The 14603-nt window shown below is 62.9% G+C and overlaps 1 protein-coding gene across 3 annotated transcripts; it reads right to left on the reverse strand.

Moving 5' to 3' along the window:
* Positions 1-219: 219 nt before the first annotated feature.
* RPS6KA4 (ribosomal protein S6 kinase A4) lies at positions 220-12532 on the reverse strand. Of its 3 annotated transcripts, none has more exons than XM_058305234.2 (17): positions 12357-12532; positions 12191-12262; positions 11308-11526; positions 11098-11213; positions 10392-10499; positions 10103-10183; positions 9921-10024; positions 9666-9816; positions 7012-7176; positions 5006-5134; positions 4741-4874; positions 4566-4659; positions 3952-4125; positions 3672-3866; positions 3203-3362; positions 2882-3045; positions 220-2660 (listed from the first exon to the last, which is right to left on the reverse strand). In XM_058305234.2, the coding sequence occupies exons 1-17, from the start codon at positions 12409-12411 to the stop codon at positions 2466-2468; spliced, it is 2316 nt and encodes a 771-aa protein (XP_058161217.1). In that variant the 5' UTR covers positions 12412-12532; the 3' UTR covers positions 220-2465. The 3 variants fall into 3 exon arrangements, with proteins under 3 accessions (XP_058161217.1, XP_058161219.1, XP_058161218.1); XM_058305236.1 differs by having other exon boundaries at positions 12237-12262; positions 12357-12490; XM_058305235.1 differs by lacking the exon at positions 5006-5134 and having other exon boundaries at positions 12357-12484.
* Positions 12533-14603: the final 2071 nt, after the last annotated feature.

A 14603-nucleotide genomic window follows, 5' to 3' on the forward strand; every position in this document is an offset into this window, starting at 1 on the left:
GTGGTACAGAAAAGGTTAAGAACCCCTGGATCAGCGGTTGCCTAGGTTTGGGGCTTTGGGAGGAAATGGAGAGTGACTGCCATTGGGTTCAAAGTTTCTTCTCTTTTTTTGGAGTGGCAAAATGTTCTAAAATTAGATTGTGGTGATGGTTGCACAACTCTGTGAATATACTAAAACCACTGAGTTGTACGCTTTAAAGGAGTACACTGTACATGTGAATTACATCTCAAGGAAACCATTTTTTAATGCATAGATTTATGTACAAGCTTGCTTGTCTCAGCATCATTTCCAACAGAGACAAAGGTTTTAAGCAATCCAAACGTCCAGCAGTTGGGATAAAATTACAGCCACGTGGAATCAACTGTCCAGCTCCCAGGCGCTTCTAGCTGAGCAACTGTGGGTGAGGTGCTTAACTTCTGTGTTTGTTTTTTCTCTTCTAACTTTTGTCATCCTTAAAATGGGGAATGACACTTTTCTCCTAACCTTGTTGAGAGGATTAAATAACATGTCTTGTGTTCAGGACAGTCCCAGGCACATCAGAAGAACCCAGTCAAGCTCAACAGAGGTTTGATGACAGAATGGCCACACTCCCCTCTACAGTTCCTCCAAACAGCCCCAGGAACCCCTGGTGGCAAATGGGGGAACTCAGGGCTGTTAGGGGACTTGCTCAAGGTCACATAGTCCATGAATCAGGAGTAGGAATTAGAGGTGCTTTCCTTCCCCCTTCTTCCTGGCACCTTCTCCTGGGCCCCTCTGACCCCCTTGGACCACCAGGATTGGACACAGCTGGGGGCCCCGTACCACCTAAATGCCCTTGGTCCGCACCCATGGAGCCCCAGTGCCTGCCAGGCCAGCGGCCCCACAAGGTCTCCCTGGGTGTGCCCTGGCTTGGGCACCATGAAGCAGCCCCACAGGGTAACTGGAGAGGGAAGGCCTGCAGGTGCCAGGGTGGTGGGCAGACAGCCCTGGGGGCAGGGGTTGCTGGGATGGCCTTCCTCCTTGGACAAATGTCTCTGATCTGGGATGCCAGCAAGGGCGCCAGGACACAGCTGCCCCGTGGCTACAACCACCCAGCAGTGTTTGCCCGGGGAGGAGTCCCAGACATTCCCTGAGATGGGTGCTCCCCTCGCTTTCTCCATCGCTGACTGCCCCGCCCAGCTGACCTCCCTCCGGGGGCCCACACCTTCCCCTACTCCTCACCCAGGAGCTTCCAGAAGGGGGGCCTCTGCTCCAGCCAGTGGGCACAGCGCTTGGTCACAGGGCCCAGGTGGACTCAATCCAAGTACATCTCAGGAAGCCTGTTGGAGAAGCTAAAACAAAGACTGTTCTCTCTAGCACCAGATTCCAAGCTGGAGCCCATGGAGCATCTGGCACCCATCTCGGAGCTAAAATGAGCACCTCCTGGCTGGAACGGCACCAAGAAAGCAGAACAAAGAGCTGGAGACTGAGAAAACGGAGTCCTCACCATGTGTTCGAGTCCAAATCAGGCCTAGCCTGAAGCTACCCCTGGACTGTGCAGCTACATTAGCCTAAAAACCCTGTTGCTTACACAAGTTTAGGTGGGGTTTCCTGTTACTGAAAACCAAGAGACTCCTTAAATGACATGTGGCAGAGCTGTCCAGGTACACATTCTCGCCCCAGAAGTGGCCTGCCCTGTCCCTTCCCTCTGAGGCCCCCCAGTGGCAGGCAGGCTGTCTCGCCACGACCTCTGGTCCAGACACTCCTGGGCACCTGCCGCCAGACACACACACAGATGCCACACGCAGCACGGGGTGGACTTTTATTTAACGTCAAAGGCACAGCCTGGATGGCTGAGGCAGTGACCAAGAATGCCAGCCCAGACCTCCAGCCCCCACCCTCCAGCCAGGACAGCTGCGCCAAAGAAGAGGCGGGTGACAAGGGGGCCTCCCCTTTCAGGGGGATTCCTGCCTCCTTCCTTAGCCCCAGCAGCGGGGAACAGCTGTCATAACGAGGGGCAGGAATGCTTCAGGGGTCTGCCAGGGCCTCTCCCTAAGCCCCCCAACCAGGTCTTTGGTGGATGTAATTGCACAGTCCATAAAGTGACAGCTTGAGGGGTGCCCCCTCCCCGGGGAGCCCCTTAGGGAAGGGGAAGGGAGGAGTCCCACCTTCTCCCTGGAGCCAGCTCAGTGCTTAGAAACGGGGAGGAGCCCTTCCCTGCTGAGCAGCGCCCCCGGGAGAAGGGCCTTCGCCCAGAAGGGCAGTATCCCCCCCTCCCACTACCCAGCAGGCCCCTCCCTCCCTGCATCGCTAACTCTACCAGGTAAAACATAAAAAATTCTCTGCTTACAAAAATACTTCGGCTCTGTCTGGGAGTCGGGGCGGGGTGACGGAAGGGCAGTCCCTGGGGGTCAGGGCCGAGCCGCCAGCCCACGCCTGGGGCTAGTGAGCCGGCCCCGGGTCGCTGCTCCGGAGAGGGCGGGCGGGGGGAGTCTCCGGGGCGGGGGCTAGGAGGAAGGCAGGGGGCCGTTGGGGCGCCGGGGGGTCCCCTTGGAATTGGAGGCTCGGCCCGGGGCGGCCGGAGCCGGGGAGCCGCGACGCGCGGCGGCCGCGCTGCGCAGCTTCTGCTTCCGCCGCTTGGCCAGGGGCGCGTTCTCCACGCTCTTCAGGAAGAAGCCCTCACGCTTGCCGCGGTTAAACGCCTGCGGGAAGCGGGGAATAAGTCCCCGGACCCCCGGGGCTGCCAGAGGCCAGTGTGGCCGCTCGCCCCGGGCCCTCTGCCCATCCCGCTGGGTCCCGCCAATAGGTCCTGGGCCTCCAGCCTCCGGGGAAGTCAGGGTCCCCGGGGCAGAGGCCGGGACCCACCTCGCCTTTCTGGGCGGGGGTCCCGCCTCCCCCCACCCCCACCAGGCCCGGCCCTCACCATGAAGGTGGCGTTGAGGCCGCTGCGCACCGCCAGCCCCGAGGACTCCAGCACGTCGGGGGTCCGGAGCGGGGGCGAGGAGCGCGCGCTGCCGTCCTGCAGCCACGAGCTGCCCCGCAGCCCCTCCAGCTTCAGCCGCTTGGTGGGGTCCACAGTCAGGAGCCCTGCAGGCGGGGAGGTGATGGAGGGGGGCCTGGTGTGGATGCCACCCCCAGGGAGGTGCTAACAGCCCCACCCAGGCCTCCCGATGCTGGGGCGATCCCTGCCCCGCGCGTGACCCGGTGCCCTCTCCCTCCCAACCGTGACCCGCCACCCTCACACCTCGGACCAGCTCCTTGGCCTCCTCGGACACGCCCTGCCAGGCCTCCCCGTCCAGGGAGAAGCGCCCCTCGCGGATCTTGCACATGATCTCGGCCGCCTGGCTCTGCCCGCCCTGGCCGGAGACCCCCTGGAAGGGCACCTGCCCCGACAGCATCATGTACTGGGGGGAATGAGGGAGACGTGAGCTCGGCTGCGGGGGGGGGGCCGGGAGGCTGAGCCCATTCCCCACTGAGGTAACTCCTGGGGCCCACGCCTGACGAGCCTCCAGGCCCCCTAATACCCGGCTCCCAGCCGACACCAGGGCGCCCCTGCCTCTGTCCTAGGACGGCCCTGGGCCCCAGCCCCAGCTCTGCCACCCCCGCTAAGATGACGCCTGCCAGGCGGCACGATGCCGGCCCCCGGGGCGTCAGGGAGCGGGGATCCCAGCCTCGGGCGACCCTGTACACGCCTCGGGGACCCCGCCCCGCACCAGAATGACGCCGAGGCTCCAGAGGTCGCAGGACTCGTCGTAGCCCTGCTGCGCCAGCAGCTCGGGCGCCGCGTACTGCAGCGTGAAGCAGGGCGTCTGCATGGGCCCCGCCGGGCTCTGCGGCCGCAGCCGCGCGAAGCCGAAGTCGATGATCTTCACCGGGGCCCCGGGCGTCTCGTCGGCGTACAGGATGTTCTGCGGGAGCACCGCGGCGCGGGGCTCAGACCCCGGCCCCGGCCCCCGCCCGGCCCCCGCCGCCAGCCGCCGCCGCCCGGCCCACCTCGGGCTTGAGGTCGCGGTGCACCACGCCCGCCTCCTCGTGCATGAAGCTCACGGCCGACACGAGGCTGCGCAGGATCTGGCTCGCCTCCGACTCGCTGAAGTGCCGCTTCTTGCGGATGTGCTCCAGCAGCTCCCCGCCGCGCAGCAGCTCCAGCACCAGGTACGTGTGCAACTGCGGCCAGCGACGGCCACGGTCACCGCCCGCCGGCCCTGCCCGCCCCGGGCCTCCGCCCCCCGCCCCACTTCCCCTGCCCCGGCCAGATCCACCCCAGCCCCGCCCCCAGGCCCCCCAGGACCACCCCCTTAGACCCTTAGGCCGCCCCCCGGCCCGCCCCGGCCCTCCAGCCCCACCCCTTGGGCCACCGCCCCGCCCCGCCCCCACAAAGCCCACTCCGAGTCCTCTCCCACCGCCAGCCTCAGCCCCGCCTCGGGCCCTGAGACCCTTGTCCTCCTTCCAGGCCTACCCCCTCGGCCTCCGCCGCCCTCGCATTCGGGGCCACCTCAACTCCCAGGCCCCGCCCACAGGCCCCGCAGGCCCCGCCCCCGGTCTCCTCCCGCGCCCCCGCCCGCCTCTGGCCCCCCGTGCTCCGCCCCTGCCCCGGGCGGCCTCACCTGGTCATGATGCACCTCGTGCAACTTCACCACGTTGGGGTGCGACTGGCACAGTCGCAGGGCAGCCACTTCGCGCTGCGTGTTCGCCTCCAGCCTGGGGGGCGGGGCGGGCGGGGTCAGGGCCAAGGACCTCGGCCCCGCCCGCCCGGGCCCCGCCCACCCCGGGGCCACCCACCTGCGGCTGAGGATCTTGACCGCGAACTCCTGGCCGCTCTGGCGCTGGCGGCAGCGGCGGCACACGGAGAAGCTGCCCTGGCCCAGCGCGGGCTCCCGCAGGTCCAGCTCGTACTGCTGGAAGAAGGGCGAGTCCTGGAGGCGAAGGGGGCGCGTCAGAGGTCCCGGCCCCGAGCCCCTGCGGGGGACGCCCGGGGGAGCCCCGCCTGCAGCCCGCAGCCCGCCCTCCCCGCCGCCCCCCCCCCGCCCGCCCCCGGCCCCGCCACCTGCATCATGGCGCTCCTGGCCACCGCCGCGCGCCCCGGCGGGTCCCCAGCCCCGGGCGCCTCCAGCACGTCGGTCATCACCGCGTTGTTACGGTCGAACAGGATGGACGGCGCCACGAAGGAGTACCCCTGTGGGGGGTGGGGGAGGGGCAGCCGGGTCTGGGGTGCAGGAGAGGAGACCCCGGGAGACCCTGACCTGGGGGGAGCCGCGTGGGAGGGAGGGTGGACCACGGGGGAGGAGGGGGCGACCACTGCACCCTGTGCACAGAGGGCGTCTGGACGCGTCTTACTCCATCTTGTTTTGTCATTCCTTGGGGCCATATCTGCCCCCCCCAGCAGACTGTGTCCCCACTTTTCTCATCACGGTGATCCTCTTCCGCCCCACCCCCAGCGCCAAGGGCACCACCTGGCACAGCGTCAGGCTCAGATAATGACGGGCTAAAGTCCCCTGGCTGGTCATCACCCTTGGTTAGCTCGAGAATTCAACTCCACCCACCAAGGGAAAAAAACCTACTCCTCCCTTTCCAAGCAGACTTTAGCCTCCTCTGCGAGGACCTACTGAGGGAAGGCAGAGGGAAAGCAAGCCTAAGACTTTCCCAACCCAGGTCCTGGCAACAGGCGACTTGCAAGGGTACTTTTAATGTGCTACTTTCTTTTAAAAAAAGCAGCCTGACTGTGCACTGGGATGCAAGCACCACATGGTAGGATTTTTTTCTTAGGTTCATTGACACATCCCCAATACCCAGATCAGTGCCTGGCAGAGTGTTGCACATTTTTTAATCAAATGAGTGAAAGGAAGCATCAGTTCATAAGAAAGGACTTTCTCATTAGGACTGCGAGACAATGGGACAGGGAGGTGTTCAAACAGAATTGTCAGTCACGTCTAAGAGCTTCACAGAGACGGAGCCATCATAATTGTATCGGTCTATTTTCATTTAATATTTATGGGGCATCTCCTGCTGGGCTTAGGGACATAGAAATTAAACACATAGTCCCCGCCCTCCGGGAGCTTCCAGATGACAGGGAGGCAAGCAGCACGGGTCAGGCTGCAGGATACAACATGACAAACTACTGGGAAGGAAGTGCTGTCTGCAAATGGCTGGGCAACCGGCGGGCAGGGGAGCAGGGCAGGCTTCAGCGCCCGCGGCAGCACTGGGCAACGGGCCTTGAAGGGTGAGTGGGAGCTCGCCAGGTGGACGCCCGCAGGGAGGGCAGGGCAGGTTGTGGGGGCGGCACGTGCAAAGGCGTAGAGGTGTGTCCTGGAGCATCAGGTGGGAGGACGGAGCCCTGAGGCCAGGGTGCCAAGGAATGAGCACACGGCACAGGGCCCCAAAGGCCCCAAAGGCCGAGCAAAGGAGCCCGGACCTGAACGCCAGGCCCAGGCTTCTAAAACTGGATGCAAGGGCCTGTGCCCCCAGGGACATGAGGTGCTGTATCAACGGGGCATGCATGTCTTCCTGGGTGGCCACTTAAGCAAGTAAAAGAACTTAAAATGATCTTGACATAGCGGAAGTGTAATGGAGTAGGAGGGAAAATTCTGCCAAGTTCAAAGATTAAGCCATGAACCATCAAAGATATGTTCTGCTGTGATGGCCCCCAAACCAACAACCCCAGGGACCCCGCAAGTGTGGAGCTGGTCTCTGTCTTCTGGGAAGCCTCGAGGAGCAAGCTTGGGAGGGAGAACCAGAGCGCCTGCAGAGCCACCGAAGAGGGCAGGGCAGGAAGGAGCCGGAGGACTTGAACCTGCGCGGGCTCCCTGGGCAAGCCGCAGAGGAAGCTGGGTGGGGTGCAGCACCACTGGGAGAAGGAATGAGAGCTGGGCCACAAGGAGGAAGCAGGCGCAGGGTTTGCCCGGCAGCGACTCAGAGCTCAAGGCAGAGCGAGAGGGAGGTGAGAGGTCCCGGGCAGGACGCGGGGTCTGTGCAGCACCCATGGCGCGGCCACGGTCAAGGCAGGTGGCACAAGGCTGCCTCCCCCGTGCCGGGGGTCCGCGACCTCTTACTCACCTGGAAGATGCGAGGGTCCCCCGGCGGAGGGCTGCCGGGGGGCGAGTAGACGGGCTCCAGGCGGGTGAATTCCTCTGCAAAGTTTCCCACATCCAGCTCGGAGCGGATCTGGGGCCGGAAGGGGGCCGGAATCTTCCTGGCGGCCAGAGCAGCCCAATCGAGACCCTGGGGCAAGTGAAGCCGAGGTTAGGGTCAAAGGACAGGAGCTGGAAATCCCTCTCCACTCAGGCTCACTTCACGGGGTGGTTCCCCAAGGAAGCAAGGGCCCGCCTGGCATGCAGGGAGGGCAGCCGTCCCCCCTGCCTCCCCAGCTTCCACTCCCAGCCCTCTGGTAACAGACTCTATTTCCCTTGGAGAACAACCTGTCCACCACACTAAGTTAATTCTAGGATTTTTTTTTTTTTTGGAGGTACCGAGACCTCATATGCGGGAAGCTGGCACTCAACCACTGAGCCACATCAGCTCCCCCAAGTTGGCTCCTTCATCTGTTTGCTCGTTGTTTTGCTCATGGTTTGTTTTCTTTAGGAGGCACACAGAACCAAACCTGGGATCTCCCGTGTGGGAGGCAGGTGCTCAACTGCTTGAGCCACATCCACACCCCCGAGATTTTTAATAGAATTGGTTTGAAAATCAAAAAATCTCCCTCTCTCACTGGACTTCAGTTTGGAAGGATATGAGCCTGGAATTGCTGGAGACCCCCTTAGAGTATAATGATGACGTCCTCATGCCAAAAGCAGAACCAAGAGACAAAGAAAGATATTACTAATGACATAGTTTGAATACCTGGATGCAGCCTTGCCTGAAGGCAGTCCACTTTTCCTTGTACTTTTCACTTACGGCAGTTAAAATACGCCCTTTTATGGCTAAGCCAGTGTGGCAGAGGCTGTTAATTGCCTGCTTAACATCCATTCTCCCTTAGTGCCATAGCCCCAGTTTTATCCCAGGCAGCAATGCGTACAACTAAAAGACAATATTTTACAAACTTCCTTGCAGCTAGTGGTGACCAAAACCTTGTAAGCAAAAATTGTGAGGTAGGACTCCAAGGAAAGATCCTCAAAAGAAGGGTAGACAGTTTTAGAAGTGTTTTTGCCCTTCCCTTCCTTCTTCCTGCCTGGAGCAGATTAGATGGCAAGCGCTCCAGCAGCAATTCTAGATCATGAGGCAACCCTGGGGATGGAGGCTACATGCTAGAAATGGAAGACAATTTTTTAAAAAGGAGCTTGGATTCCTGAAGGCACCATGAAGATACCACAGCAGCCCTGACCTGCCAAATTCTGGACCTTTTTTTTACATGAGAAAAATAATAAACCTTTATCTTGTTTAGGCCATCGTTCGTTCATTCTGATCTCTGTTATTAGCAGCCAGTTCTATTCCAATGGATACCATTTTGAATCAGACTTCTTGTCACTGTCAGCCAAGAAACCAGATTCCTGAAGACCCCAGTTCTACCATCAGGGACCTTGTCATTATTATCGCCAAAGAAAGGAGGAAGATGATGGAAAAACCTCTTCCAAGTGTCAGGGGCCTCTCCAGTATGAGGGGTCAACCTACCCCCGCCCCCAACACCCAGCCCAGTGCCTGGCACGAGTGCAGGGAGAGTTGGAGGAATTCTCTGGAGGAACCCGACACTGCTCAGCCCCTCTCCCATCCTCCCCACCCCTGGTGAAGGAGACTTAGATTCTGTCTGAGAAAGCATCTCCGGGGCCCCTTCTAGACCGGTACTTGGTGGGCAGATTCGAGGGAAGATGACACAACACGGGTCACAGAGTGCCTGGCCTGAGATAAGGGCACTTTTGTTACTAAGTCAGACCCGTGGCAAATCTGACACCCACGTGTCAACAGAAGACTGCAGGGGTCAAGAGCACAGGCCTGCAAGTCATCAGACCTGGCTTTGAACCTGAGCCGCATCGCTTCCGGCTTGGGGATCTTGGGCAAATTACTGAAGCTCTCTGAACCTCCACTTCCTCCTCTGCGAAGACGGGGTGATAATGGGCGATCATTGGGGTGGTTCTGAGGGTTCCGTGAAATTATACAAGCCAAGATCTGGCAGGCAGTAACGTGTTCACTGTTGCAGGGCCCTGCTAGGCAACGACAATGGCTACATGTGGCGCCAGAGTCAGCGACATCCCACAACGAGGTAAATTCACTCTGCACCACACTCCACCGTGCATGTGCTCCTAACGAGTGAGCAGAAAGCCACGTGGGCTCAGCCAGTGTCCATCTGAATTACTTTGGGCAGTGGCAAAGAACAAAGCACCTGGTAGATGCTAAGAGCCAGGAGGGTGGTTTTGATTCCCAGTTTGGGCCCGTGGGGACCCGGGTTCTGTTCCCAGCTCTATGTCATTCGCTATGCGATCTTAGGTAGGTCACCCCCCGTCGGGGCCTGTCCCATGGAAGGTTTGGACTAACCCATTCCCAGGTCCCTGCTGGCCCTGTCAGTGGTGAACCCAAAATCCTTTCAGGACAGCATCTGCTCAGCTTCCGCGGAGGTGGGTGAGAAGCAAACTTCCTTGCTGCTTTTATCTGGGGGGGATTTCGGGATCCAGTAAAATGGGCCAGGCTCAGAGCAGGCCTGCAGCGTCCCCATCCCAGAGCCGCCGCCTGGCCTTGACATGTGTAGGGCGAAGTGGGGCGCCCAGAGCCAGGAGCCTCACCTGGAAGAAGGGGTGGCTCTTGACCTCCTGCGCCCTCTGGGGCCCCGCACCCAGTCGCTTCCTGGGGTCCTTGCAAAGCAGCCGCTGCAGCAGGTCCTGCGCCACGGGCCCAATCCGGGGGGGGAAGGGAGGGGAGCACTTCAGGATCCGTCTGGGAGGATTGGGGGGGCGTCAGGGGCAGCGAGCCCCACCCGCAGCCCTGCCCAGGCAGGCCCTGAGGCCCCTCTGCCGCCCTCTGCGTCCAGCCCTCCTCACCGGGACACCTCGGCCTGCGTGTTCCTCTCGCCCTCCAGGGTGAAGGGCGACGCCCCCGTGAGCAGCTCGAAGAGCAGGATGCCCAGGCTCCACCAGTCCACGGCCTGCCGGGGCGCAGCTGGGTGAGGGCCTGCGGCCACCCCGCGTCCCCCCCCGCCGCCCCCCGCGGCCCGCAGCCCCACCTTGCCGTGCCCCGACTTGCTGCGGATGATTTCCGGGGCCATGTACTCGATGGTGCCACAGAAGGAGAAGGTCCGTTCTTTCTGGGAGGGCGAGAGGACTCCCTTGGCCTCCGCGGTCTCCCTTGGGCCCCAGAACCCCGGGGACCCGATCGACTCGTGGAGAGTGGGGGCTTCCTGCAGGCCGCGCCTGTGCCTATTCATCTCTGCACCCCCAGAAACGCAAGGCCAGGCCCCAAGGAGGGGAGAGAGGAAGAAGGCCTGGGCGTGGGGGGAGACACCCTCCACTCACCTCCTCCGTCAGGAACTCCTTGCTAAGCCCAAAGTCCGTGAGGACGATGTGGCCCTCAGAGTCCAGCAGCACGTTCTCCAGCTTCAGGTCTCGGTAGATGATGCCCAGCTGGCGGCGGCAAGAGGGGCACTGAGGCTTCTGCCCCCGAAATCCTCCCCTGCTCCGGGCTCCAGATGCCAACAGCCCCCCACCCCCAGCTCTCTAGCCCCGTACCCCTCACAGCTGCCAGTGCACCATGTCCCTACTCTGGACAAGGAGGCCCCCCAGAAGTCCCTGGAGCAAGAACATCTGCATGCAGAGGGATCCCCAGGGACGTGTGGCAGGGGCACAACCAGGCATTTGCAGGTGCAAGAGCAAGGGAGGGGGGCCCGTGAGGGGCCCCCAGGGAGGGAGCCTGCGTACAGGCCCATTTCAAGGAGGCCTTTGGAGCCAAGACGTGAGGCCTGCGTTTGAGGAAGTGCTGTGAGAGCAGCCGCGGAGGCAGCCCCGAGTTCCCTGTACCAGGAAAGCCCCTTCCAGGAAGCCCCCGGAGGAGACCCCGCCAGGCTGCCCTGGGGCCCTCCTTCCAGGAGACCTGTGGAAGCAGCTGGAGGCTGCCCCAAGGCCACTGTCCCCGGGGAGGCCAGAGGCTGCCAGGTTTGGGAGACCCTTGAAGGGGCCCAGACCGGCACCCAGGCAGTGGCCGGGCGGCCAGGTGCTCACCCACCTTATGCAGGTACTCCAGGGCCAGCACGATCTCGCCCCCGTACACGCGCACCTCAGCCTCCTTGAAGTACTGGCGCTGGTAGAGGTGGGTGAACATCTCGCCGCCGTTCACGTAGTCTGGGGGATGGGGTGCAGGTGGCGGAGCAGCCCTCCCCGGGTGGCTCATCCCTGCCCCAGCCCTCGCCACCGTGGGCTCGTGGCCCGCCCTTACCCAGGATGAGGTGCAGCTTGGCATCGGTCTGGAAGGCGTAATGCAGCGTGACCAGGAAGGGCGCCTGGCGCACCAGCTCCAGCACGGAGCGCTCGGTGCGCGTGTGCTCCTGCGTCTTGGCGCGCTGCACCAGGGCGGCCTTGCGCAGCACCTTCATAGCGTACAGCTTCCCCGCGTCGTGCCCCGCCGCCTTCCGCACCAGGAACACCTTCCCGTAGGCTGTGGGAGCAGCGAGGCGGGGGAGGGGGAAAGGGCGTGAGCCGGAGGGGGGGGACAGGCTGGTGGGGGTGGGTGGGGGTGCTGCAACACGGGGAAAAGAGCTGGGGTGAGCGGCAGGTGTGCAAAACGCTGGAAAAACCTGCTAAGGAAAAGGCGTGCAAACCCCAGGAAGATGCTCCCCCAAACCGGGGAGCGGGGGGGTGTGCAGACCCTGCTTGCTGGGGAGCAAGCGACTCCCCGCCTTGGGGGTGGGGGCGGGGCATGCGCAAACCTGGCGGAGGCTGCGAATCCCAGGCAGGGAGGCCGAGGAGCGAGCTGCCCGCGCGGGGAGGGATGTGCAAACCTGGGCTGGGAGTTGTACAGAGCGGGGGAGGGGGAGGAGCTGTGCCATTCACCTGGGTGGGGTGCAAGCCCCAGAGGGGGTCTGCAAATCCGGGGAGGGGGCGTGCACACTCGGGACTGTGCAGGGAGGAGCGAGGTCGACGCGGGGCCGGCCCTGGGCGTGGGCATGAGATCCCGGGCAGGGCACGGGTGGGCAGGCAAGGCGGGATACGCGGGAACGCGGGGGAGCCTCCCCGGCCCGGGCTGAGCCCGCGCGGGTTTGCAGCCCCGGAGGCCCAGGGCACCGTGCCGGGGCCCCCTGCCCGCGGACGGGGGTGCTCACCTCCCGTGCCCAGCACCTTGAGCAGCTCGAAGTTCTCCACGCTCACCTTCTCCTCGTGCCCGGTCAGGTTGGCTGCGGGCACAGGGGGAGTGAGCCCCGCCGCCCAGGGCGCCCCCGCCGCGGCCCCGCGGCCCCCGTCCCCGCGGCCCCGCGCCCCCGGCCCCACCTTCGGTGATCCGCAGCTCCACCGCGCAGCTCTCGTCGTCGTCCTCGTCGCCCATGGCGGGCGGGTCGCTGGGGCCCGCGCGGCTCCGGCTCCGGGCGGCGCCGGTTACATGGCGGCTCCGGCCGGGGCGGGCGCTTCCTGGTGCCGCCTCCGGGGCCGAGCGGGCGCCGGCACCGCCTCCCGGCTCCCCCGCCCCGCGGCCTGAGTCAGCGGCGGGAACGTGCCGGCGGGCCGGCGGGAGGAGGGTGCGGGGCCCGGCGCAGGGCGCTGGGATCCCCGGCGACCCTCCGGGGTTGCTGACAAACCCCTGGGAGCCAGGCCCGGGGTCCCTGGATTACCCCGAGCCTCGCTAGGGCGTGCACCCCTCGCGGGGTGTCTACCTGCTGAAGCCGACCGGCTGTGCAGCTGTGAGGCGTGCAGGTGTGGAGGCTGTGGAGGTGTGAGGTGTGCAGGAGTGCAGGTGCAGAGGCTGTGGAGGTGAGGAGGCTGTGGAGGTGTGAGGTGTGGAGATGTGGAGGCCCTGGAGGTGCAGAGGCCGTGGAGGTGTGAAGTGTGCAGGTATGGAGGCTGTGCAGGTATGGAGGCTGTGCAGGTATGGAGGCTATGGAGGTGTGAGGTGTGCAGGAGTGCAGGTGCAGAGGCTGTGGAGGTGTGAGGTGTACAGGTGTGGAGGCTGTAGAGGTGTGAGGTGTGGAGATGTGGAGGCCGTGGAGGTGCAGAGGCCGTGGGGGTGTGAGGTGTGCAGGTGTGGAAGCTGTGGAGGTGTGCAGGTGTGCAGGTGCAGAGGCCGTGGAGGTGTGAGGTGTGCAGGTGCGGAGGCTGTGCAGGTATGGAGGCTGTGGAGATGTGAGGCTGTGGAGGTGTGGAGGCTGTGGAGGTATGAGGTGTGGAGATGTGGAGGCCGTGGAGGGGCAGAGGCCGTGGAGGTGTGAGGTGTGCAGGTGTGGAGGCTGTAGAGGTGTGAGGTGTGCAGGTGTGGAGGCTGTGGAGGCTGTGGAGGTGTAGAAGCCAGAGGATCCTGGGCCTCGAGGGATGGGGGGCACACAAAAAGCACTCCCCCTTCCTAGTGCCAGTTCTGGGCACCCAAGTACCTCTACCTGATTTTCCTAACCAGCCCAAGGAAAGGAGTTAATGAAAATGACCACCCACTCGCCTCATTTTTGATCACCTCAGCAAATGGGGGAGAGGATCTTCATGGCCCCTGGACATCCAGCCAGTCCAGACTCCCATCATCCCCCAGGGCTCCTGCCTGCACCCCCGGCAGCCTGCGGGGACCTCCTCCCATGTGACTTCCCTGTCTCTGGGCTCCCATCACCGGGCCTCTCGGCCCCTCTGGGGGCCCTGTGTGGGGGAGGCCTGGTTTTCCGACCGATTTTATTAGAGCAGATCTGCAGGAGTTCCTCAGCACCCAGCCACCCTTTGCAGGCCACCTAGGCCACGCACAGCTGTGTGATTCTGTTACCTTCGTCCCCAAGCCTAGCTCAGTTCCCAGTTCAGAGCAGGCCTCAAAAAGGGATGTCAGGGAGCAGATGTAACTCAAGTGGTTGAGCACCTGCTTTCTGTGTATGAGGTCTTGGATTTGGTCCCTGGTACGTCCTTAATAAAAAAAAAATTTTTTTAAAGGGGAAAACTTTCACTGGCAAGCAGATGTAACTCAGTGGTTGAGTGCCTGCTTCCCATGTACGAGGTCCTGGGTTTAACCCCAGTACCTCCTAAAAAAAAAAAAACAATAGGCATGTCCTGACCAAGCCACACTGGGGCGGCCCCATCTGACCGTCAGGCCCAGAGTCCTGGCCGGCCTACCCTCCAGAGCCTCGCTGCCTCTCTGGCCTCCTTTACCCTGGCAACTGGCACAGGCCACCAAGCAGGGTGGCCATCAGAGCCTCCAGCCTGAGGCCTCTGGAGGGTGGGGCTTCCAGCTGCTCCAGCCAGTGGGAGGCCAGGGGTTCTGCCCTCCAGCCCCCAGCTCGGGCTAAGAGGAGGAAGGCGGAGTTGTGAGTTCTCCCAGCCCTGCCCACCCAGATTCAGGAGCACCCAGAAGGCCAGGCTGCCCCATCTCAGCCCTGGGCAGCCCCACCCTCCCCGCATGGCCCCAGGTACCCTGACTCACATCCTGTTACCCAGCCTAATTGCTCCCTTCCCAGGCTTCCTCCTAGAGGCCCTGGCCAGACACCCTGTGGCCCTCCGTGGCAGCCCCAGGCCCCAGGTAACGCCCCACCAGGCTATGAGCTCCTGGGGGGAGGGGTG

Source organism: Dasypus novemcinctus, chromosome 10 (genome assembly GCF_030445035.2).
Source record: "Dasypus novemcinctus isolate mDasNov1 chromosome 10, mDasNov1.1.hap2, whole genome shotgun sequence".
Lineage (NCBI taxonomy): Eukaryota > Metazoa > Chordata > Mammalia > Cingulata > Dasypodidae > Dasypus > Dasypus novemcinctus.